Consider the following 25383-nt stretch of genomic DNA (forward strand, 5'->3'; position numbering starts at 1 on the left):
GACGTAGTATGCCATGCCCCTAAGGTTCAGAGGTTTGGTAGGCCGGAGTACAAAAGCTAAAAATATAAAACAGTTATTACGTTTTTTTATTAAAAACATAAAAGAAACTCAGTTCATTTAAAGGTCATGTCAGCTTAGATAACAAATACATTGGCATGTAACGGTTATACTGCTTCTCTTAATGATCTCAAAAATATTTATAATAACATTTGAGATCCGACATTACTTTATGAACACTAAACAATGTATAAGAAAATTCACTTGAAAAAGAGAGTTGAAAGATAAACACAGGCAGGCATAAAGCGCTTTACACACCTTACTTACTGTCAGTTAGTGACAGGGACGCAGCAATACGTAGAAGTGAGATGCAGATATCTGTACAGTGTTTAACGTATAGCTGCGTCAGTCTCGTTAGTTACTGAATTAAATAAGGTATGTGAAGCGCTTAAGGAAAAACTGTGACTTCATGACAAGCCAATTTTGCACTCATACATGTGATTGTGTGTGTCGAGCATAAACACAAGGAAATCGGCGTAATACGGTTTTGTCTTACCAACCTTACTTATATCTTTCTTTCAACTTTATGGAAAATAAACTATTTAATTTAGCTGTCAGCTTTAACTTTAGCCGCTGTGCGTCATCATGTTGGTCTTGCCTGCGTTTCTTTCCTCCCTGTTTCCCCTTGAAATTCCTTCCCTTATTGTGGTGCTTGTTATTCTTATAGTTGAACCTCCTCTTCCTCATATGTTCAATGGTTTTCGTCAGGTAAGCGGACTCCTCTTCTTCTCCGAGGAGTTTGACTGTTGTTTCTGTGTCTGCGATTGTGATTTTTCCGTCGGGGATTTTCTCGAAGATCTCTTTAGCAGCATTTTCTTTTGCGAATCGTACCCAGCCCTGCGTGTCGCCGAGATTTGAGTCTACGTATGCTATTTCGTATTCTGAAACAGATGTTTTGGCGTTAATAACAGTTCATATAATAGAAAAATTGAGGGCGGTTTCCAAGGTATAAGTAATGTCCTTCTCTTACTGCTAGTTGTCTGCATCTGCCATCTGTATATCTAGTGATATCTTCGAAAAGATTGATTGAAAAGATTTAGACGGTGCTGTATTATTTTGTTTGCTTCAATGCATATATTTAAACAAAAACGCTTTAAAAAACCACCTGAGAAAATTCCAACTATAACAAGATTATTTCTGGAAAAAGTTGATAACTCAAGATATAAAATTTAACAAAATTAAACTAAATAGAATTACATAAGGTTAACATTTCTTCAATTTTTTTTTCTCTAGCGTTATCAATTTCTTCCCGCCGTGTACGGATTTTTTGGTCAGGCATGCATCATAAGATCACAACATTGGTAGTGAATTGATAAGAATTACAACTCAAACACACTTAAGACTTGAATTTTTTTTAAATTAAGACACTTACCACCAAACTTTGCAAATGCTTCCTTAATGTCCTCCCGTTTGAGCTTGTCGTTGCCGTGCTCGATGTGCAGCACCGTGCCGCCCGGCAGCTTCAGCTCGTCCTGAGGAGGCTCCTGGAACCACATATCATACTTTATACTGAAACATTTCAAAACTGTTTGAAGTACAACTGCATCCTTCTGAGATTTTAGCCTAAACCTACTACACAGTCCGCAACCATATAGCCAATAGGAGACAAATCGTCAACCAAGGCTTTGGACCGAATTGAATAGAAAAAAAAAATACAGAACGTAAACACATATGACAGATTTTGTTAGCATTAATCAATGTATAACCCAAAAGTTTGTTTTTATGTAAAAAATAATAATTAACATATATTTTAACTAGTAATTTACATAAATAAAAGGTTAAAATATATCATTATAAATTGTTGACAAAATCATGTTTGTCCACAGAATGTGCGAGAATACGAAATTCAAATAGGTTGCGTCGTTTTATCACAGAGATCCCATAGCCACCTCCTGTCTCCATAATCTTTTATGGATCTTATCGGTCTGAAATAAATGATTTGTATTTTTTTATATAATCAGATCAGCTTGATGGTACCATATTATTGCATTGTCACCAGACTTACATATGTATGCAAATTTTTCAACTTAATCGGAAACCGGGAAGTGGGTCAAATTTAACTTGCAAGATTTGACCCGTACAAACATACATAGTTATATTGCAAGTTAAATAAAAGCTTGTAAAAAGTTAATTAGTTTTAAAGTTAGGACTGTACCCAGTAAAATTATGATACAACATCTTACCTTTTCCACATTCTTGGGCTTCTTGTCTTTCTTTTCCTTCTTGGCGGCATACTCCTCTTGTTTCTCAGCCACGTAGGCCTCCTGCCACTTCCTGATCAGCTCGTTCTCTCCGTACTTCACGTCACTCTGTTCTAGGAACTTTTGCGCCTGTTGACATGATTATTTTACTGTTAAAATACATATTATTATTTAATAAGCAGGCAGGCAGTTGTGAAAACTGATATGACCTGTATCCAGTAATCATAAAGATAGTTATCATGAACGAGTAGTAGATATAGTTCACATTTTGTGATGAAACCACGTTTTCTGGGTATGTAAATGCGTAATGGGTCGTTATAAGGCGAGTCCACACAGAGCGAGCGTTTTCCTCGCCCGAGCGCGCCGCCTCGGCCGAGGCACGTCTACACTGGCCGGTTTGTACGTGAGGAGATTGCCTCGCGTGTATGCTCGCTCTGTGTGGACCCGGCTAATGACCAAAAATCCCTTGAAAAAGCTCCTACTCATTACAATGGGTAAGAGAGCGCCAGTTAAGGTACATCCACACCTCAGCTAACTTTCATGGAGCAGCTTTGGAGCAACACCATACAACAACCTAATGTTACTGCGTTGCAGTGTTGCTCTACAAAAGGTTTGGGGTCTTTACCTCAAGGATTTTCTTGCTTTATAGATTCCAAATTTAATGTCTAAAGCGAACTGGGATGTTACTTAAAATATGTGTATCTGTGTTTGTGGCATCTGTAACAGGTGACATATTCTGAATGGATAGTGAATAAAAAGATTAATTTAAATTAATTTTTGAAGTGAAAACTTCTTTAGCGGCTCTGTGCACTATTTGTGATGGGGAAAAAATGTTAAACTCGCGACAGGTCACGTGACCGACAGATTCGTCAGATTGAAAATTCGTAAGACGGACACATGACCTGATCGAAAAACTGTTACAATGTCATTGAAGCCAGTAGACCGCCGGCGCGGCGTAGGAGAGGAAGTATCCCCCTCTCTTTCTACCGCGCGGCGAAAATGTATGCCTGCGCCTGCTGTTTCGTTCAGGCGGCGCAGGACGCTTGCAATGAATATTCTATTTTACCACATAAATGATAGTACTTTTATACTGATAATTAAAAAATGCACAACGTTAATATTTCAAATTTTCACTTCTGCCGGGGCACTCCCCGGAGTGCAACCTGTTATTTTTTTAGACAATCAAGTGAACTTGCTTTCATAAAATCAATATTATTGTTACTTTCGAACATTGGAGAACATGATAAATTGAGCAACTATTTACATGAAAGAGTTGAGTAGTAAAAAAATCAGATAAATGTTAAAATTTAAATTTGCACTCATGAAACCTTGTAAATAAAGTTGTGCCATTCTCGAAAACATTCTCCGTGTTGAATGGATAAGAGAAGGTCACCATACCTGTTCTTGGTCTTGAATGTGGCAAACACTGATCCCTTGAACAGCCGCTTCTTAGTCTTATTGTCCTGGTATCTCCTCATGATGACATTCTCCACCTCCTCAAACTGCTTGAAGTACTTCAGGACATCATCCAGCAACGCATCCTTGGGGAAACCTTTAATTTAAAAGAAATATTACTTTAGTTATCTGCGTAATTATGTAGACTAAGAAATAAACAGGCACCTACAGAACAAATCTGCTCTTCATTTCGTATTTTATAAAAGTAGGAAAATCAGGATAAAGTCCTGAAAAGTAGAAGAGGGTTTCGCTATTAGTTTCCGAGAAACAAGATACCTTTTTTTGGATCTCATACAAAAAAAAGCAGACGTTATTTTTTCTGCTTTCAATATGCCTTGTTTTGAAAACATGTATACCACATTTATTGTTCCTTACACAATTATCCATCGAATAGCATTAATAAAAAGTAATATTTTCTCAAAAAAGTACCAATGTCCTCTTTTCAGGCCGCGGACAGAATAACGTCCGCGACGAAATCCACATTACAGGCTAGCATAAACTGGGCCCAAGATAAAGTGGCTTGAGAGCACTGGGGAAGAGTGGCCTCAGTCGTCACATCACTTAGCCATGTGAATACAGCAAAGTGGAAGAATAGGCGGGTCCACGCAGAGCGAGCATGCGTGCGAGGAAATTGCCTCACGCGCATGCTCGCTCTGTGTGGACTCTATTAACCTTTCAAGATTTCAAGACCCGGACAAATATAGCGACATTCCGTCATTGGTTTTCGAAGCTGGCTACCCAGGGAGCCTACGGGTCTTGAAAAGTTTAAGTGCTTTGGATTTGTCTGGATTATTGTGTCATAACATACTCCTTATACCTGGCAGTGAAATTGCAGCTCATTTGCCCACATACACTTTACTACAATCGTCACAAGTTAGCTTATAAACTCCAGGCTTCTTCCCATTCTCAATTTTATGTCTCCCATTGCAAAGCTTACCTTGGCGTAGACTGTGCGGCCCTGGACTTCCTTACGGCGCTCTTCATTCATCTCGGGTAGAGGCATGTCAGGACTTCTGCGGACTTTCTTGTTGTCTTCTGAGATCTGGAAGGTTTACATTTTTCATCAGTACAGTTTAATGGGACTCGAACTTTTCTTTCTTTTTCTATAAGTATCTTTATTTGTAAAGTTGTAAATAGCAGTGTTATACCATTTTAAAATCAGTATTAAACTATTTTTAGAATGTTTGTTGAAAACAATTGAGATTTCTTGGCACTATCTGTGTCTCTCTGTACTCTGATCATTAGGCTTGTGTAGTACATGTACTCAATTCGCAACGCAGGTACGAAATTCCCTGCACTGTACTAGACCGAACCATTCCCTAATGATTCTGCTCTTAGTACACTACACGTAAAACGGCATGGGAGGCGAGGAGTGACACTGACAGGAAAGCGATCCGAGTGATCCGACCGAACTAACGCCTAAAGCTCTCGGCTAATATGAGCAAGACAGTACATAGCCATCACTTAGTTGCAACTGTACGGAAGTAAATGAGACAACAAATTTTGTACTAAAGCCCAAACTAGAACATTTGTGAGATTGTACTAGTTAGGAGCGATCTTTCAGTGAATAAGCATGCACATCTATACAATCATGTTTGTCATTTTATTGATTAGGGAAACAAACAGCACATATAATTCTTATCACCTAAGAAAGGTATTTTTTATTAATACATTAGCCAAAACAGTTTTCACTGAAAGTTAATACATATTACATACGAATTTAGTAGCCGAAATTTTTGTCGCCCATAATTAACATGTTTTGTAAAATAAGGGATAAATCAGTGTTCTCAATAGGCAGGTCCACACAGGGCGAACATACGCGCGAGGCAATTTCCTCACGCACAAACCGGCCGAGGCACGTCTACACTGGCCGGTTTGTGCGTGAGGAAATTGCCTCGCGCGTATGCTCGCTCTGCGTGGAACCGCCTATTTACATTTGATCATTGAAAAAAAATTACCATGATAATTGTACCATTTTTGCCATGCTTTGTGAGTAATGCTTATAGCATGGGACCTCTTGGATTAGTTTAAGACAATAAATGTCCACAAACCTCAAGTAAACCACTTCTGGACCTTCCCAACAGCTTAGCAATGAGCTCCAGGTCTGTAGTGAGTTTGGCAAGACGGTTGAACTTGATGAGGATCTCAAATGGAATCCAGCCATCGTCCAGCTTCACCTGCTCACGGAGGAACTTGTCACGTGGAAGGTTGAGGTCACCTGAAAAGTGGTACACATTAAGATGATCCACTCTTAGTATATTATGAACACATTGGTGAATGGTAAGTGACACCATGTATCATAGGTCAAAGGAAACAAAAAACTATGCAAAAACTGTAGACGTTGTGTCAGCCAATGTGTTATAATTCAGGGGTCTCCAAACACTGGTCGTGGGGCCACAATTTGGCATTCACTTTTTGGTGGAAGTTGGAATGTATGGAATTAGTCTCTTTTCAGAGGCCAAATTGGCATGCTCTCAAGCTGGTTCCAGCTTGCAGGTCATAGTTTTGAGAGCCATACATAATAAAAACCATTTAGGCATTAAAAATGTTTTATTCCCATACCTAGACTTAATATTATATTAATTGCAATAATTTGATTATGGGACGAGACAAGTATTCTGTTAAGAGATTAACCTAATAACTACAGTGCAGTAAGTCTAGCATGAGGATGAAATGAAACATTAAAACATTATACAGTTCTTTTTTTTCTAAGAGCAGTGAACTATTTGGTAGGTGGTTTGCAGTAACATTTCCATATACCATGATTACCATGTATAAATTATGCAGTCAATATTCCATTCAATTGCTGCCTTATAATATTGTTTTACACAAATGTTACTAATCCAAAAAGATGTTAAGCACGCAGTAACCTGCATAAATCTATGTACTGTAGCTACAAAACTACATCATGTTCTAAAAGATCCTTGACTAAACGATAAATGCGGTTATATTGCAAAGAGTATATTTGAAGCAAACGTGACTCACCGAAATAATATTCGACCTGCCGAATTATAGCGCTCTCCAGTTCTGCTTCATCCATGGGCTCGGCTTTCGGCCCATTTTCTGCTTTCTCCTCTTTTCCATTGCTCTCCGCGGCTACATCAGCTACTTTTTCTTCAGTCATTTTCGGATTGATATATCTCACAGCACAATGTTGCAATGTGGCGCAATTAGCGAGCACACGTAGTATAATATGTACCAGTCAAAATCAAGGAGTTTACACGGAATAATTTTCTATTTCTGCTGAAAAGTATAAAAACACGTGTTTCTGCTTCCAGTGCTTCCTTTCCCACATGCACGGCATGCACCGGCAAGAACAAGCAGATAAGTTGAACTAGTTGAAGAGGGGAAGGGCGGGAAAGAGTGGACGATGCCGAGAGTAGCCATTACAAAAGTGTGAGAAAGATGAAATGATATGTATTCATCAAGTGTGAGGGAAATGACAAAGTTTTTAATAGCTTCTGCTTCTCTTTTCCTTGGCAGATGTTTTTCGTTTAGAAATGTAGTGTGAAGAACAAAGAGACTCAAAGAGTAGTATCAAAGAACATAATACTCACTAGTGAAGATTCACAACATGTATATTCATTGCATAATATCATTATAGAATATTGTATATCATTTATGCTATTATGCTTATGGCAAATAACAGAATAACTTTACCAGCTTAAAGGTCCTAACAGACGGACGTACCGGATCGTAACCTTTATCCGGTCAGTAAGTAGGTCTCTTTCTCGCTTATACCCACAAACTATATAGAGATACTACGCATATGCTTATACCTTTCGGATCCAACCAAGGTTGGGGTCCTCGGGGTCCGACACGCCCGCCTAACCGCTAAAATACACGCTAGGTGCGCTTTGCATCTCTTTCCTCAATATGTCAAACGAAAGTGATGGACGCAAAAAGAAACGAACGCAACTTATGATGGCATCACTGTAAAAGTGTCAATGTCATTGTCAACCGTATATTTTGTTTTCTTGAAAGATTTAGATTATTACTACAGAATAATTTATTATTGTAGTTCGGTGTTTAATATAAACAGTCCAGCTAACTATATACTGTTTGCAAGTCGTGAACGTAGGTATTTTAGAATATTAATATTATTCACACATTATTTCGTTTTCTTTTATCCAAACTCACAGTAGTTTGAATTTCGATCTTTGCATAGTAAATATTAAATAATAAATTTAATTTCAGATGTTAGATGCAGAAATAAATAATGAATGGACAATACTGGATTACCTGAATGATGACTGCTGGTATGCAGTGTTGCAATATGTGGCCGTCCCAGACCTGATCCGGACAGAGAGCACCAGCAGGCATTGGCAGAAACGGTTGCTGCAGTACTTGCGAGGTGAAATATGATTGATTTTATTAGGGATTTTTTATTATTTAATAATTATAGACAAGTAAGTTTACAGTATAATATATCTAAACTAACTTATTAAAATGCACAAAATACAAAAGAGTATATAACTAAAGTAAAGAAACATATCTAAATACATATAATTACAAATAAAAAATGGGGGCTAGCTTGTCGCCCGATGGGAATAGGGATTATTACATCTAAACACCAGATACTTTCTGCTATCTCTCTATGAAGGTGGACAGAGAAACAACATATAACTTTCTCAGTCCCTCTCAGCAGAACTGAAAGAGGATGTGATGGATGTTGTAACTCCTATATGTATGGCACTAAAAGTAGCTGTGAAATGCTTATTAGAATATTATCACCAGTACGTAGCTAAAATATCACCTAAGTATCTATCTCTACTGCTATCATTTCGAAGTCACTCAGATGGAGAAGAAACTCAGTTAGAAATTTAAAAAAAAAATGTCTAGTAAAGTTGTTTTCTACAATCTGACTGAGATTGTCCAGATTACAATGATCATTTGATCACCACATCACCAGATTACTATAGTTTAATTCTAGGATAGACTTAAAATTGAACTACATATGGCCTGTATTAACTGTCAAACTATAAATTATATCTTTTTCAGGAGTCCGTTTAATGGTTATAGACACATATAATTCCTATAAACTGAAGACTCCCAGAGACATTCAAAGGACACTAGATTAAATCTGCAAAAGCCAGCATACGAGTCATTTGTGATGTGGACTGACAAACTAGGCTCTTCAGTAGTGGCTACTGTCTGCTATAATGTGGAAATTTTGGGAATAATTAGAAAGAACTGCCCTAATTTGGAAAGCCTATTTGTATGTATTTATTTACCCAATTCAATTTTATTTTATTTGTTTCATCCTCACAGGTAACTAAGAATATCTATACATTCTTAGTTACCCATGTTGTTTTGATTATGATATTTGGTATCTATCTAAGGACGGGCCTTACGGGCACTGAGACCGTGCTAGTTCAATGGTGTCATGAATTCGAGCCAATCATGCAATCTGTGCCCATATTTAGATAAATATCAATATTAGGTAGTTCATGTATCTTTGGATTTGGTATATATAAAGACGTGTTTTGTAAGCGACTGTAGCGCCATTTACACTATCCTTTGAACGCAGAAAAAATCGTTGGGTGGGTTATTACAAACTAGGCTACGGAGGCTGTTAAGAATGAAAATTACCTACCTTAGTTTGGTATTAACAAAATCAATTGTAATTTACAGTTTTCCGACATCCCTGACAGTTGTGAGTCACGCGTGTTTCCCTACAATCTGAATAAGGACTTCAAAAGCTTGAAGGGGCTATGTTTCAATCAATGTTGTGTAAGTAAAGTATGTATTATAATAAAAACGGTCAAGTGTGACTCTCTTTGACTCATGCAGCGAGGGTTCCGTAGAAACATTCAACTATCGCATGCAGCCATGAATACAAAAGATTTTTGACCATAAAAGTATACAAGTAGGTACCTATAATTGTTGTGTACAGCGCCATCCATCGACTAATTCGGCTTTTACACATTTCCATGACCTATGTATGTATGGTATGTTGGTTTTTCAGGGATAATTATTTACCATTTAAATCGATTTAAAAAAAACATTTATTTTATTTAAAAGAAGTTGACTTAAGTGTAATCTCATTGAAATTACAAAGAAATACACGCAAAGGTAAACTTGTAAACTTAATTCGATATATTTTTGTTCATTTGAAAATATATACAAGATGGAGGTGTGATTATATTTTCCCTGTAATATTTATGATAGGTAATGGCAGAGACGGGGCAAGACCAAAATTGTATGTGGGCAAGGTACATTTAGCGAGGCCCTCTGGTGGCGCAAGAAATAACGAACATTTTTACGTGGTGTCCGATATACTTATTTGAGGCGCGAGGCCCCTTGGAACGCGAGAGGCCGTAGGCGTTGGCTCACGTCGCCCACACCTAACGCCGCCTCTGGGTAATGGTAAATGTTATGTAAACATTTCTAATTAGTATGTTTTGCATTCTCCTTCATTTATTTTTCACTATGTGTTTGTAAAACTCTATGACTCGTAGTTTCACAGTGTTGTAAATACTTATATAATTTGTTACAGGTAACTGACAACTGCACCAACCAATTTATAGCAGATAAAGCATTGGAAGAAATAGACATTAGTGACTGTCCAAAAGTGACAGGGGATTTTTTAAATACCATAAACCTGTCAAGCTTAAAATCCGTTGTCTTACTTTCATGCGATAATTTCGACTTGGAGCACTTGATTTACGCCGACCTTGGCAATCTGACAAGTTTGATACTATATCATATGAAATATAGAACATTTGAAGTCCAAGAAGGAATACAAAATATGCTGGATAGAATGCCTAATTAGAATATTTGGAAATATACAATTATGATGATAAAATGGTTTGCTATGATTATGGGCCTCTATCGCGTCTGACACGTTTGCAGCATCTCTTGGTGTCTATTCAAGTGCCCAATGAGGGTGTTGAAGCTATATTGCAGAACTGCCAGGAGTTGACGAGCTTGAATTTCTCTGATTGCGCAGGTGACCGTTTATAATTTTTTAAACAGGACGTCAAGGACGTGTTCTTTTACTACCTAACCTTAACCTTTTACTTTACCTAAAGGCCTACCAGGCGTGAAAATCAAACTACCAATTTGATCATTAATTAAATTGGCAATTTGATTGACAATCTCAGATAGGTACGTACAAAATTTACTAGTGGAATCGGCGGAGAACGTTTGGAATTTCATTTTTGCGTCCGCACCAAACAATAAATAAATATTATTTAATTTTATTTATATAACGTTCCAATTCAAAGATATTAACTCGCTGATCTCACTAGATTAGAGTATAAGATTGTGACCAAACAAATAAAGAGGTGTGGACGCAAAAACACCGATTTTGACGAATAATTTCAAGGTGTTTTTGAACTTCAAATATCACGATTAATCATGATTAAATTTTATGCATGAGGACACTACATGAGATCGACGCCAATTTAATTTCTGATCATATTGACAATTTGATTGTCCTGGAATGGCCTTAATGTTAGCGATGCGTTTCAGCAATGACCGGGTGCTCCGTGGCTGCCTCCGTGTGCCGCTGGGGCGCGCGGCTCCGCTCGCTGACGCTGGATGGCATCGAGAGTTTGGATGACGAAGATGTGGTTGCCGTCATCAGAGGATGCCCCGAGATTATGGTCAGTGTTACCAGAACATTTCTTAAAAAGAATTTCCTTGAATGTGAATTGTATGATTTTTCTACTCAGAACCACTTGTTCTTTCCATTTCAACAGATAAAAATAATGTCCCTAAAAATCTATACATTCTGTGAACTTTCCTTTCTGTTAGATACCGCTATACAAAATATCCATATACTTTTTAAAATATTTTTTGTAATGTTGTGTTCCGTTATTAAGGGCCAATTACATCCACACTTCACGATATCGGGCCGGAAGTCAGTCCCGGTGTCGGGCCTGATAATCGTTTTCCGTTTCAATATAGCCCCTAAAATATCAGCACATCGTTAATAAGGAAATGTAAAAAAATGGTTCATATTCAAAAATATTAAATATTTAACATTTTTGGCAATTGGAGACAAAGTATTTTTTACATGTCAAATATTGTAAGCGCTGATATTTGGTGAAACGGAAAAATGCTCTTACTCGGGCCCAATATCGGGCTCTTGTTCGAAAAATTAATTCTATTGAGTGTTATTATAAAAGTTAAATAATAATGCAGACTCATAAGGTATATAATATTATATCTCTGTTACCTTGAATGTAGGGATTTGAGTGTTTTTATTATACTTAACTCATACATTAATTCCGAATGGTTTGATACAATGAAACTGGCTGATTTGAAAATACCGTTAAAGTGGCACTCTCACATAGTTCTGTCAACGTCAGTGTTGTAGAGTAAGATAAGGATGGAAAGCACGAAAATTTCGTCCATTGAACCGACTTCGTTCATTTTTTTTCCGGCCATCTGTACAGGCTAAAGCTCTTAACTTCTTAAGCCATACTGTCTTGTCATAAGTTAAGTTCAATCCGGTAAACGTTTTCAGTAAATACTATTCATATTAGGTCAATTCCGAAATCAACGTCTTAAGTCGACTTCGTTCCTATCTTCATTGGACACGCGTAATTATATTACTGTTTCGTCCACAATACCGGCGGTCAATGCTACTGTGGCGAGCGGGACAGCAATATTATACACGTGCGATAGAGATAGGAACGGGCGGGTCAATTACGAAATTCTTCGTGCTTAGTAGCGTCCTTACATCTGTCAGCCTAGACGACTTCGACTTATACCTAATGTTTGCCCAACAAAATGTCACATAAGTATGATGTTACATGATACAGTCGTTGGAGTTGATAGGATCGAAGTATTTGACGCCCGACCTGCCGGCGCTCGCGTCGGCGGCGCGCCACGCGGCGCGGCCCGGCGTGCGGCTGCGGCTCCAGATAGACTACAGCCTTATGTCGGATGAGGTTCGAATGGTACGCCGCTTGTGTTGTGTTATATTCATTTTTAAATGGGATTCAATTTTATCTTGCTACTCGTTGCCGTGGTAACGGTAGTAGTAGTAATCACTGTAATCAGTGTACACAACATAGGTTTAGGGTAATTCCAGGATAGATGCCCTGCCCCACTTTTTGAAATAGCTCTAATATTCATCATTTTATAGCAATGTGTATGATAACTATAGTTCTTAATGTATTATTTTACTGTACTTGTTTTGATATAAGTTGTACTTTTTAACCTCTTAAAAATGGGATAGGGGCTTAGGGGGCCACCGTGGGGGATAGACGACTCGTCGTAAAAATGGGCCAGAAGATAGATACCCCTTGAAATTAAACAAGCAAAATAAACATTTATCAGTCTTTTATATTAAATACTCTTTATTGCACACCTCAATACAGAAACAGTACAAATAATACAACACATAAAGAAGAGGTAAACAACAGGTATATTTTATTATGTTTTCTTATAGTTCCGAGCTATTTTGAGGATTGCACTTAGGATTGCCTATAGGGCATCGATCGCGATACAAAAACGGGGCAACTATAGTAATAACAAAATTAAAACAAATTATATTAATCGATTATGCCTAAGCTTCAGTGCACCGAAATGAATTAATAAAAAACAGGAATTATAAGTGATTCCAAAGTTATTCGATAACGAATACTTTAAAATATTATTATTATTGAAGTCTAGCCACGGAAGGTTTTGTCACTCATGGACGAAACGCGTGCCCTTACCTTGGGCTTATGTTCACAACAGCGGCACTGAGGTTTGCGGAGGGAGAGCTTGCATTATGTAGTGGAGTTGTACTCCCACAGTCCTGCTACTAGTCGAAATTAAAATCGAGGCATCTATCCTGGAATTATCTACATACAATCATGCGGTCTTCTGAACAATTATAAAAAGTTCAAAACAAAGATACTTTACTTAATAGAGAAAAAATGTTAAAATAAAAAGGAATACTAAATTAATACTTAGTTCTAAGATCGATTTAGGTATAAGAAATTGCCAGCTAAGTAGTTGTAGGCAAGCTGGAATCTTGAATCTACCTACTTTTAACATTATGTTTTAAGAGCTCCCTAGATGGCGCTATTAAATTATTGATCTTTGGCGATTGAATTAAATGGAACACGTATATAAAAACAAGGTTTACCTAGTCTATAAGTTACATTAGCTAATTATTGTTTTTTTTCTTTACAGGCACAAATGTGCGGGGAGTATGATCAGTTCAAGTCAGAGTATGAAGACCTGGATATAGAGTTTTTATGGTTACCTTAAAATAATTTTACAGTAGTAATATTTTTTTATCAGAAAAATCATTTTTTAACTCATTTGTCTTTGAGTTACAATCCTCATACTTATTCGACAATGAGGTTAAAACCAACTGCCAGTGTTGGGCAAAAAGTAATTGCATTACGATTTATGAATTGCAATTACAAAATGTAATTTGAATTATGAATTGAAATTACGGAAATGTAATTTGTAATTGCATTAAAATTTCACTGCATTACAAAATGTAATTCGCAATGCAATTAGAAATTACATTTTGTAATTTTAATTCGTATTGTATTATTTCATGCATTACAAATTACACTCACTTAGTAAAAACATTTTCATTGTTTTTATAAAGCATTCTATACTTGTTTGTGGGTTTGTGTTCTAATTTAATATGTTAAGGCCAAATTTTGCAACTCAATTTTAAGGCACTTATCCTCAAAATTATCAACAAAAAAATTTTTACATACTTGTGTCAGTTTTTTAGTACGTGTTTTAGTTCTTACATTCAACTTTGGACGCTATTTGTGTCAGTCCAAAACAAAAGGGACCTTATGGCGGTATTTTTAGGTGGGTTGAGTCTTCTATTAATAGTTAGGTATATGTTTCTAGATTTATATCCCTTAGATAACTCAATTTCCGCCACACGGTCCCTTTTGTTTAGGACTGACACATATGTACACTTTTGCAGTTGACTGTACCTCCCGGATATGATTATAAAATGAACCATAGAGACTCACTTAGAGATAAATTTAAGGAAATTGACATATTGACAGTGCACTGTCAATACATTTATGAGAATATTCTGTATGTACATAAAAATATTGCCGATTTTAAGAAAAATTGTGACATTCATAATATTAATACTAGAAATAAACATAAGCTCGCAGTGCCCTTCACTCGGCTCCATAAAATTAAAAAAATCATTCATGGGTAATTGTGTAAGATTTTATTATAAACTTCCAAACCATATTACTGAATTATCAATTAATAAATTTAAGAATCATGTCAAGCGTAAACTTATTTCTAAAGCTTATTATACCACACAAGACTACATGAATGATAAAACAACGTGGATTAATCCCACGTGTGATTCGAAATGATTAATTATTTATTATATTTGAATAATGATGATGAAATGGATATTCCAATGCATGTATAGGTAAAAAACTTAAGTAAGTCACCTGTTGTATGTAGTTGTGACGTGTTCGAATAGATATTTGTTTTGTTTGTGTGTGTCTTTTAAACATGTATTGTCTATTCGAACACGTCACAACTACGTACAACAGTGACTTACTTAAGTTTTTTACCTATATGATTGGATCCTCAGGAAAATCAAGATCGTTTGACATTATTTACAAAAAACTGTCAAGTAGCCAATTGTCTCGGTACTCTCGTTGTTAGTTGACTGTTAAAAACAAAGTGCAGTCGGCGACAGAATTTTGACAAAAACATTTTTATATCAATGTTGTTGGCCAATATAACCAAAAACCACCTACGTAATTTGGTCGGGTTCATTGTTACCCACCATAAAAACGGTGGACAATAAAAAACATCTATGTCACTTAGGACTTTTTAGAAGTAAGAAAGGACAAGTGAGACTATGAAAAAGACAAACAATAATAGCGTTTTCTTTGCTACTCCTGAAAGTTCCGTAAGAGCATCTCGTTCAGTCATCTCCTCCTTCCCCCATTTCATCTCTATATTATAGGGAGGGTGCATGAACTGTAGGAGGCAGCACAGGAGCCGTCAGATTTTTGGCGCAAGGCGTAAATGTGATGCTTTTTGTTCCGATGTAGCCCACAAGATGGCAGAACCTACACAAAAAAACACGTGACGTGTACATGTGCATGTTTATGGTTCCGATTTAGGCCACAAGATGGCAGACCCTCCAACGCGCACGGTCCCTATTGTACCTCTATCTTAAAGAAGCATATTAGAAAAAGGTTTTTTTCCCATAAATGGCTTTTACTCCTGGCTAGTTTTAGTAATTTTGAATAAATCTGATATCGAATAAATCTGCCAATGTCGAGGTGTGGACATAAAAAGGTTATTTTTTGTGGCTTTTACTGTTCTTTGTTTAATTCCAGTTTCGAACATACTTCGGTCTAAAAAAAGCGCATGGGATTTGTTGCAAGGCCTGTGATCCTTAATTTAGAGAAATATTTGTTTAACTGACAACACTGTAAATCGCAATGAAGTGTCAATGTCAACTGTCAAGTGAAGTGACTGTTACTGACTGTTACGAGTACGGAAGGTAGAGATAAGGAAGGTAATCTCCATAGGCAGAACTGTTGCAAAAGTGTCCAGCTGTCAGCTATAAATAATAGTTCGAAATCTCTCCGGTGGCGCTAGGGAGACACAAGGACATGACATGAACTTAGACGTTATTGACGGAGTGAAGTGCGCTGTCAGTGATTAGAAATTGAATAACAAAGTTTAAAATATTTATTTTAAGGATTTCTTTTTTGGTGGATTTGAAGTCTTGCCCACCCTCCTAGGGCCTATGTGCTAGCTCCGGTGCAGTAAAACCAGCCGCTCCTTTTCAGTACCCATCGTACCACTGTTATCTAGCCGCCCGGGCCGGGGCTTACCAGGCCTTGGGGCAAAGTCACCGGTCACATAGGATATAATTCGTTAAAATAAAAATGGGAAAAGTTTGCGTCGTAAACAGTTGCCAAAGTGGGCGTAAGACGAAAAATGTTATGAAGTCCGTATCATTTTTCCGACCAACGGTATGTGATAGTTATTTACGATACAAGTGCAGAAAATAGGAAATTTACAACGAGTGGTGATAAATTAAAACACGACCGAAGGTAGTGTTTTAAATCGAGACGAGTTGCGAATTACCTATTCGCACGTGTATCGTACAACGGTTTACAGTACATATGATATGGCTCTTTAAAGTTTCGACATATGCACGGAAAGTGCTCATTCTTGCACGTGTGCAGGTAAGTAGCACCATATGTACTGTAAAATACTTTTTAATAAAGTATTTTTAATGTCATAGACATAGTCATAGTATCTTTATTCATGAACAATACAGAATTGTGTTTGAATATATGTATATAAAGTGAAAAACATGAGAAAAACAACAACAAAGAACCTACAAGTAAACAAATAAATATCAGTCTAAAAATACGGCAACATTTAAATACTAAATAATAACAAGAGAAACAATACTTAAGACTTAAACAACATTAAACACTTCATCTACCGTATAAAAACATTGGTTACTTTTATAATTTTTCTTAATCAATTAACATTTTTACGTCAAACAATTCTTCATATTTATATTAATTCACAGACTCCGGCACGATTAGAAAATTGGAAAAAGTCGCTAGGAATTGCATTAAAAGCAACTGATTATATTTGTCATCTTCATTTTAAAGAAGAAAATATCAATATGTACGAAAAGTTTAATATTAAAGGAGAGCTCAAATATATTCCTACACAAAGAAAAACGCTTAAGGAAGAAGCTTTGCCCACGATGGAGCATCAGTTTATTCCCATACCAGAATTCCAAGCTAATATTATTCATGTACAGGAATCTGTAGAATTATACCCCAATCAATCTAAGGAGAAGCAACAACAAATCAATGTCGAGCAACAGGAATTATCAGACGATCAAAAATCTTCTAATGATTTAATGGATTGTGAAATGATACAACATGACTTTGCAGAACCAACCAGTCAATATCAGGATACTGATATAACAATAAACCCAATAGAGATTTTTAAAATAAAGTTTCGGGCATTTTCGTTGTTGCCGCCTTTTTGGCTACATGCAGAAAATCCAAATGGGCTGGAATTTATGCGAATGGATCCAACAACTCAGCAGATTAAACATCACATACGTTTAAACGATGATCTATCAATCACTGTAAGTGTTTATTAATGTAACAAAAAATTCAATTGGCATGATTTTAATTTATAACGTAACATAATTACTATTTGAATGCAGGTCATTTTTACTAATAAAGAAGAATTGCCAATAAAGGAGAAAATTAATTCATATGACAACACCTATGATTACTTAAAATCTGTTGAAAGATGGCCTTTGTGCGTTGGCACTCAGATTGACGACAATAAGTAATTTTAATTTATTTTTCTACTCCAGAAGTCCAGACCAGAACCACTTCAATCTGCCTACGAAATGACTGATAGTGATATCTAACTCAACTTCATTTGAACGCCTTCACCCGACCGCCGGCTACTTTCTATCGGGAGCCGAAGTCGGGCCCGATGATACGTGCAAGGGATATTTTCCGTTACACGAAATACCAGAACATATTTAACAATGTATTTCGTGAAACGGAAAACGACTTTTGCTCGGGCCCGTTCGCAAGTGTGGATCTAATTGGCCTTAAGGTCATAATATTCATAATAAAACAGCTTTGCAGTAGTCTTATTCAAACCATAATATGAATAATAATAATAATTCAGCCTATATACGTCCCACTACTGCGCACAGGCCTCCTCTCAAGCCCAATGCGGGCTACACATACACATAATGCGGGCACAGATGTAGGTATGCAGGTTTCCTCACGATGTTATCCTTCTGCAGGTTTCCTTCACCGAAAAAGCTGGTGGTAAATATCAAATGACATTTCGTACATAAGTTCCGAAAAACTCATTGGTACGAGCCAGGATTTGACCTCCGGATTGAAAGTGGAACGTCATATCCACTCGGCCACCAGCGCTTTTCAAAATATATTCCATAATATAACATTTGTATTTAAAATAAAAGGCTAACTTCTAGGCCAAACTTTGTTTTTATTTGTCATTATTTTCTTAGTAAAAAAATTGTGTGCAGAGGTGTATTAACTAGGTCTTCATTATTGTGCCTATCCTATTAAAACTCGTCTATGTCTCATTTTGATACTGCCCTTGTATTTTAAGAACCCTTATTATGTACCTGTTGCTCAAACCACTATTTTACATAAACAATGGTAGAGAAGAATAATACAGGGTACAAATTAATTTATCTAATAACACCCATTTTCAGATTTTGTAAAGGTGTGATTGTTGGTGATGATACTTACGAAAGAAATCAACAGTACCCAAGATGTAAATCTTGTCGCATGTTACGAAATCGTTTGCAGAACCGTAATTACACTTCAACTCTTTTAGAAAAAATGTCAGCTGTGAAACGGCGCGCTTCAAATCTAGTACAAAAATGTAAACGTCTGAAGAGGATGGTAAGTCTTATCAAAAACATATAAAATAAATAAATAAATATTAGGGGAAATCTTACACAGAGCAACCTAGCTCCAAACTAAGCAAAGCCTGTACTATGGCTACTAGACGATGATATATACATACTTAATTACTTATATAGATAAATACATACTTATATACACATAAAACACTCATGACTCAGGAACAGATATCTGTGTTCATCACACAAATAAACGCCCTTACCAGGATTCGAACCCAGGGCCATCGGCTTCGTAGGCAGGATCGCTAACGGCTAGTTTTATTTATTTTTATAATTATTTGTAGAATATCCGACTAAGAGAGAAAATTTATTTGGCCAAATCAGAGTGTGCTAAGAAATCGGATACCGCAGTGCAGGCAGCTATTTTAAAATTACCAGAACCTTTTCATAATGCTGTGAGAGCATGTTTTGAAGCCGCGAAGAAGAAAAATTTAAAAGGACGTAGATATACATTAGAATGGATTTATGAGTGTATGTTGATACGTATAAAAAGCAGGAATACGTATGAATTTATACGTAAAAGAAATATTTTACCGCTTCCTTCGACACCAACATTAAATAAATTCATCAGGAAAATCAGCTGCTCTGCATATGGATTCCAATCCTCTACTTTCTTTAGTTTAAAAGAAAGATGTGAGGCGATGAAGAAAGAGGAAAAGCGAGGGGTTATTTTAGTGGATGAAATGAAATTAAGTGAAGGCGTTTATTTTGATTCTCAAACCATGAAATTTAATGGTTTTGTTGACCTGGGGCAACACACTCCCGATAATTTAAAAAATACAACAGCGGACCATGCTTTGGTTTTCAAGTTTGTGCCTTTTCGAGGTAGATGGGTTCAAGCCTTAGGTTGCTTTCTGTCCAAGAATTCCTGCAAAAGCGATCCGCTGCATAAATTAATTTTAGAATGTATTGTACTCATGGAAAACAGTGGAATTTGTGTTGATGCTGTCGTAATGGACGGTGCACCTTGGAACCGTGGAGTATGGAGTATGGAAAATATTCGGTGTAAATGAAGACACTGTTAGCTGTGAACACCCTAGTGACTGCTCACGACGATTATGGATGATTTCTGATTTTAATCATTTAGTGAAATGCTTTCGAACATCTACTTTGGATGATAAGCTACAAGAGTTCAAGGTTAATTAAGAGTAATGATAATTTTAAAAATATATAATAGGTATGACAAAAGTAATTCATTCTAATGATTTTTTAGACCCCTTACGGAACTGTGAAAAAAAGACATTGGGAAGCCGTATTAGAAGAAGAGAATTATTGTCAGCCTAACTTGAAAATTGCTTACAAGTTAACACCAGCGCATTTGAAACCGAAAGGTTTTCAAGTAATGAATGTTCCTCTTGCAACAGAAGTAATAAATATAAATATAATTATAAATTTACATCGATAAAATGGGACTAAGATTCACTGCGTTCCAGGATCACTTGGGATCAGACATTTTATTGTCATAAAAAATGTCCGGTCCCAAACAATCCTGAAACAGACGTGACTGTCCGAATTGTTACATAGGACTTTCGGCTCATCAAAACTTATCTTATAACTTATAATAACAGGTGTTTGGTCACGAAATTTCGGTTGCCATGGCTCACTATCAACCCTATTGCGAGGAATTGAAAGATTCAACTCCAACACAAAAATTTATTGGTCTTGTATTTAATTTGATACAAGCTATGTCTTCGCGTATACCAAGAGATGCTCTGTACGTGAATGAAAAATGCAGTCGAAGAAAGGTAAGAAATGGTTGTCGATCAAAGTATATGATTACGAATTTGAATTTGTAGGTTTCAAAGATAAATAATTACTTGTAACAGTTTTACAGCAGTGAAAAAATTATAATGTTTTATTAAAATGGAAGTGAACGGCCGCCGCCTCGATACCGCCCTACCATACAAACGTAGTCGCATTTTACTCTATGAAAATATTTTGAAACAATTTTATTTGTATCAAACACAGCTTTTTAGTTAGTATAAAAGTTAGGAGCATTTTAAAATGTGTATGGAATGTGTACGAAGATGTTTTTTAACAACATTTAGTCTTTAAATGTGATCAGGGCTATAACCGCGAAAATCGAAATTCGTCAATTGCGGGCATTTTTCTCTGTCACCCTAATTACCTCTTAGTGAGAGTAAAAGAGAAAGACCCCCTCAATTTGCGAATTTCGATTTTCGGCGTAGGCCCCCAGGAATACACTTCGGGTTCCTCGTGTTACACCGTGTATTTCTACTACTGACTACGTTTGTGTGGAGAAGCGGCCGTCCCTTTTTCTCTTAATGTTTCATTGTATAGCTTTGAAGCTTTTTTACTCAATGAAGAAATACTTTTTTCAGGCAATCCTGGAATTTTTACAATTTCTTGGAGATTGGGAAAAGCTAGAAAAAAAAATACCTGTGTCGAGGAGTACTTTAATAGGCTTGAAAGTTACATTGCGCGCAACACTTGAAATTTTGGATATGCTAAATGTCACATGTGATTACAAGTATTTGATGACAGCAACCCTATCTCAAGATCCGTTGGAGGTAAATTATCCAATAAATATGATAATGTGTCGTATGGAATCCGCATCATGTATGCTGCCTTACTTTTGGAGAAAGTTCAGAAAGCTGTTTTGCGATTCTTGTACAAAAATATAGAATAAAAATATGAGAATATATCTATGGTTAAATGCAGTCCGTATATGTATCGGTGCTTATGGGTTTAATTCTTTAGATTAGAAGTGTGGCGCAGGTAACTTTGGGCTGTGGACTAACTTACTGCATGCTTGTTTCAATTTGCGAGGAAACTCGGAGTGCCCTTAACGAATTGCCCAGCTTATATACGCCTGTTCGTCGCGTCAATGTCTAAAGCTACATTTAATTCCTGATCAAGAAGACATCAACACGTCGCGGTTCCTAAAACTGAAATGCGATGTAATTGTAAACAGTTGGGTGAAATTGTGTGAGAGTGTATGAGTCTCTGTGAGGCGAAGGATAAACGGGAATCTTCTGTTAATATTTTTATTTTTTTGTATTTTTTACTAGTTAATGATACCTATGAATTTCACAGTATGCACTGTGTAGTACTTACTGTAATGCTAAATATTTTTTGGAGCAACATATCCATACTAATATTATAAATACAAAAGTGAGTCTGTCTGTCTGTTACCTCTTCACGCTTAAACCGCGGATCCGATTTAGATGATATTTGGTATGGAGATAGTCTGAGGCCCGAGGTCCTACAGGGTAGGGTATGTAGGGTACTATTTTGATTGAATACTAATTTTGACTTGTTTTCAGAGATTTTTTTCCGTCATGAGATATTCGTGTGGAGGGAACGATCACCCTGATCCTAAAATGTTTGCACAAGTTTACCGATTGGCGTCTTGTTTTTCCCTAATACGGCCTCCAAAAGGTTGTAATGTTTCCGGCGAGGATTTGCTGAAGAACTTACTAGGAGCTAAGGATGTTGTAACTTATTCAAACGAGGATAAACAAGCATGGCTTGAAAGTCTCGACAATATAGTGGATAATGCTGAGCCAGTGCTTGATGGTTCCTCAATAGATCAAGACCACGACTACAATGAAGCTGTAACCAGTGACGCCGTTCAGTCATATATTGCGGGTTACATTGTGCGCAAGTTGCGAAAGAACGTCAAATGTAATATTTGTTTAAAACTAATACAGATGAGTCCTAATGAGGGAAAACTCCTACTGCGGAACGATGTAATCAACAAAATGGATCTATACGGCGGGTTAATTTTTGCTAGTGAAGATTTATTCAATCTCACCAAACTGGTAGAAAAATGTGTGTTAAGAGCAATAAGCAAAGCTTTAACAAATATGGAGACGATCAGTGGGATTACTCTAGAACTACAAAAGGAATCATTGATAAAAGTTGGATGTGTCAACCATTCTAAACATTTAACAAAAAAAATTATCGATATGTATGTAGTTATGCGGGCTCACTTTCTGGCAAAATATGAAAATAAGCGTTACGATGCAGCCAAAATCAAAACGAAAACGAACAGAAAAAATGCCAAATTATTGTCTTAATTACTAGTAGCCCCGAACTGAGACCTCGCATTCGCTGAAAACTACCGCGCACACTCATGTTTTGATTTCCAACTCAATCTAACCATTGATGACGCCTAGTTTTCCGCGTACCGACCCACCACAATTGACCAGACAACAGTTCATCTACCCTACCTAATATGTACTTACACTATGACCACGCTTACTTTCTTGCAAAGGAGTTGATCAGTATACCAAGACCCCTCACAATTAGCTTTTAGGCCTTCTAGCTTTACTACCCTACCCTTTGATCGAGCCAGCTCATAATTTAATGACTGTAAAATAATGCCCTCAACTACACGTTGTCCTAATTTCATTTAAATTGGAACTAATTAACTTAAGTTCTTGCGTGATAGACAATCGTCTGATGGCTCATGTTAAGTCTATCGAAAATTTAAAAAAATATATTATTAATAGTGTGTAAAGTTTATTGCTTTTTTTTTATTAATTGACTTGTACGTTTATACCGTATTAAACTATTTGAATTGAATTGAATGCTGGGACGGGACGTGCCCCTAGCCAGCGGTCTCACGTCAAATTTAAGAACTTCGCTTCGCTTGCTCGTTCGATAACACAATGGCTATTAAGACAATAATTTGTCATTCTTTGTGTTTTTCTTTTATTCTTGTAAACCGCGAAGTGCCATACTACAAGTATTCACCTACGCCAGTTCTCTAAAATAATCGTGCCACGCTCTATTGGGATCGATCTATCATTACAAACAGTACTGTAGCCAATAAGCCGGCATCATGCTGATAGACCGATCGCAGCGTCGGGTCGTGCTCGTCGACGTCACCATCTCCCATGATGAGAATCCGTTCAACAAGTACCTAGACTTGGCTCAGCACGAGCTAACCGCTATGTGGGATGTTGATTCAACGTTCATTGTTCCGATATAGTCGTGTCAGCGAGCGGTCTAATAGCGAAGAGTCTCGAGCAACACCTACAGAGACTCTCGCTAGGTGGCTGGATCAAGGGTCAGATGCAGAAGGCGGTAGTCTTGGACATGCGGAGCGTATAGTATGTCAGTTGCTCTCTCTCTCTCTCTCTCTGCGGCCCTGGACATGCTTATTGCTCTTAACACGCACCCTAAGGCTACGTTTTTAATACGCTTTTATTAGGTCGACCTGAATGTAACTATGTAATGGAATCTAAGGTAACTAATTTAACCATCTTCCAAGGATCGTAGCGTCATGAAAATTGGCAGCTGTATGCAGTTCTGTTGACAATACAATAATATGGTACTGTCGAACTGATCTGATGATGGAGCCGGAAGATATGAACTGGAACTTCATGATGGAACATCGTATCATAGCTGTGTTTGGATTTGTTAGAAAAGTCTTGTTGAAAACTTTGACCAGGATTAGGTTTCAAGGTCTGATGATGAAGCCTTTTTTGTTTTTACGTGCATTTATAAAAGCGTGATTTTCTAGTGTTTTTAAGCTATTAATTTATTTATTATGTATGTGTCGTCTCCTTTGTCGCAGACAAAGTCGTGCCACAATTTTCTCACAGACGGCATGCATTAGCATGTTCTACATTATGCTTATAATCGTATACGAAGTTTCGATTATTATATACAACTCCTAATCGGAAGATCAGCGCTGGAAGCCACCAGCAACATGCTTAGATGCGGCCATTTCGTGGCACTTTATACTTTCTTTTTTCTTGTTATATCATGTAATTTAATGTGTCTTGTTTTTGTTTACGAATAAAAATTATTCTATTCTAATCAACTCTTCGGTCTCCAGGCACAATATCTGCCTCTATTTACTACTCCCACATGTTTTTATATGTACTTTGTGAGTATTGTTTTGTAACTGTTTTTATATTTAAGTTTTATATTCATGTAATAAAATCTTAAACTAACGTTGGTGCTTTATTTATTGTTAGATAAGTTTTATAACAAAATATATAATTGTTAAAAAGTTCTAAGTAACAAATAAAAGAAAAATATTATACAATCATTTTACACAGATCGATGTACTCTCACGGTAGGCTCGATAAGCGAACCCGTTGTCGGCACTAGATGATGATATATATAATAATATATTGATATATAAATAATTATACACAAAGACAACATCCATAACTCAAGAACTAATATTAGAAAAATAAAAAACAAATAAATGCTCTTATCAGGATTCGAACCCGGAACCTCCTGCTTCATAGTCGG

The 25383-nt window shown here is 36.7% G+C and overlaps 1 protein-coding gene and 1 pseudogene across 1 annotated transcript; one reads left to right on the plus strand and one right to left on the minus strand.

The window, feature by feature from the left end:
• Positions 1–65: 65 nt before the first annotated feature.
• LOC133518466 (la protein homolog) lies at positions 66–7161 on the minus strand (annotated as a pseudogene).
• Positions 7162–7315: 154 nt separating this feature from the next.
• Positions 7316–16168, plus strand: LOC133518463 (uncharacterized). The gene is made up of 8 exons (XM_061852167.1): positions 7316–7790; positions 7911–8067; positions 8715–8931; positions 9348–9446; positions 10213–10665; positions 11190–11323; positions 12488–12625; positions 13851–16168. Exons 5-8 carry the CDS (start codon positions 10521–10523, stop codon positions 13926–13928), a joined length of 495 nt encoding a protein of 164 aa, XP_061708151.1. The 5' UTR covers positions 7316–7790; positions 7911–8067; positions 8715–8931; positions 9348–9446; positions 10213–10520; the 3' UTR covers positions 13929–16168.
• Positions 16169–25383: the final 9215 nt, after the last annotated feature.

Source organism: Cydia pomonella, chromosome 5, assembly GCF_033807575.1.
Source record: "Cydia pomonella isolate Wapato2018A chromosome 5, ilCydPomo1, whole genome shotgun sequence".
In the NCBI taxonomy this organism is placed as follows: Eukaryota; Metazoa; Arthropoda; class Insecta; order Lepidoptera; family Tortricidae; genus Cydia; species Cydia pomonella.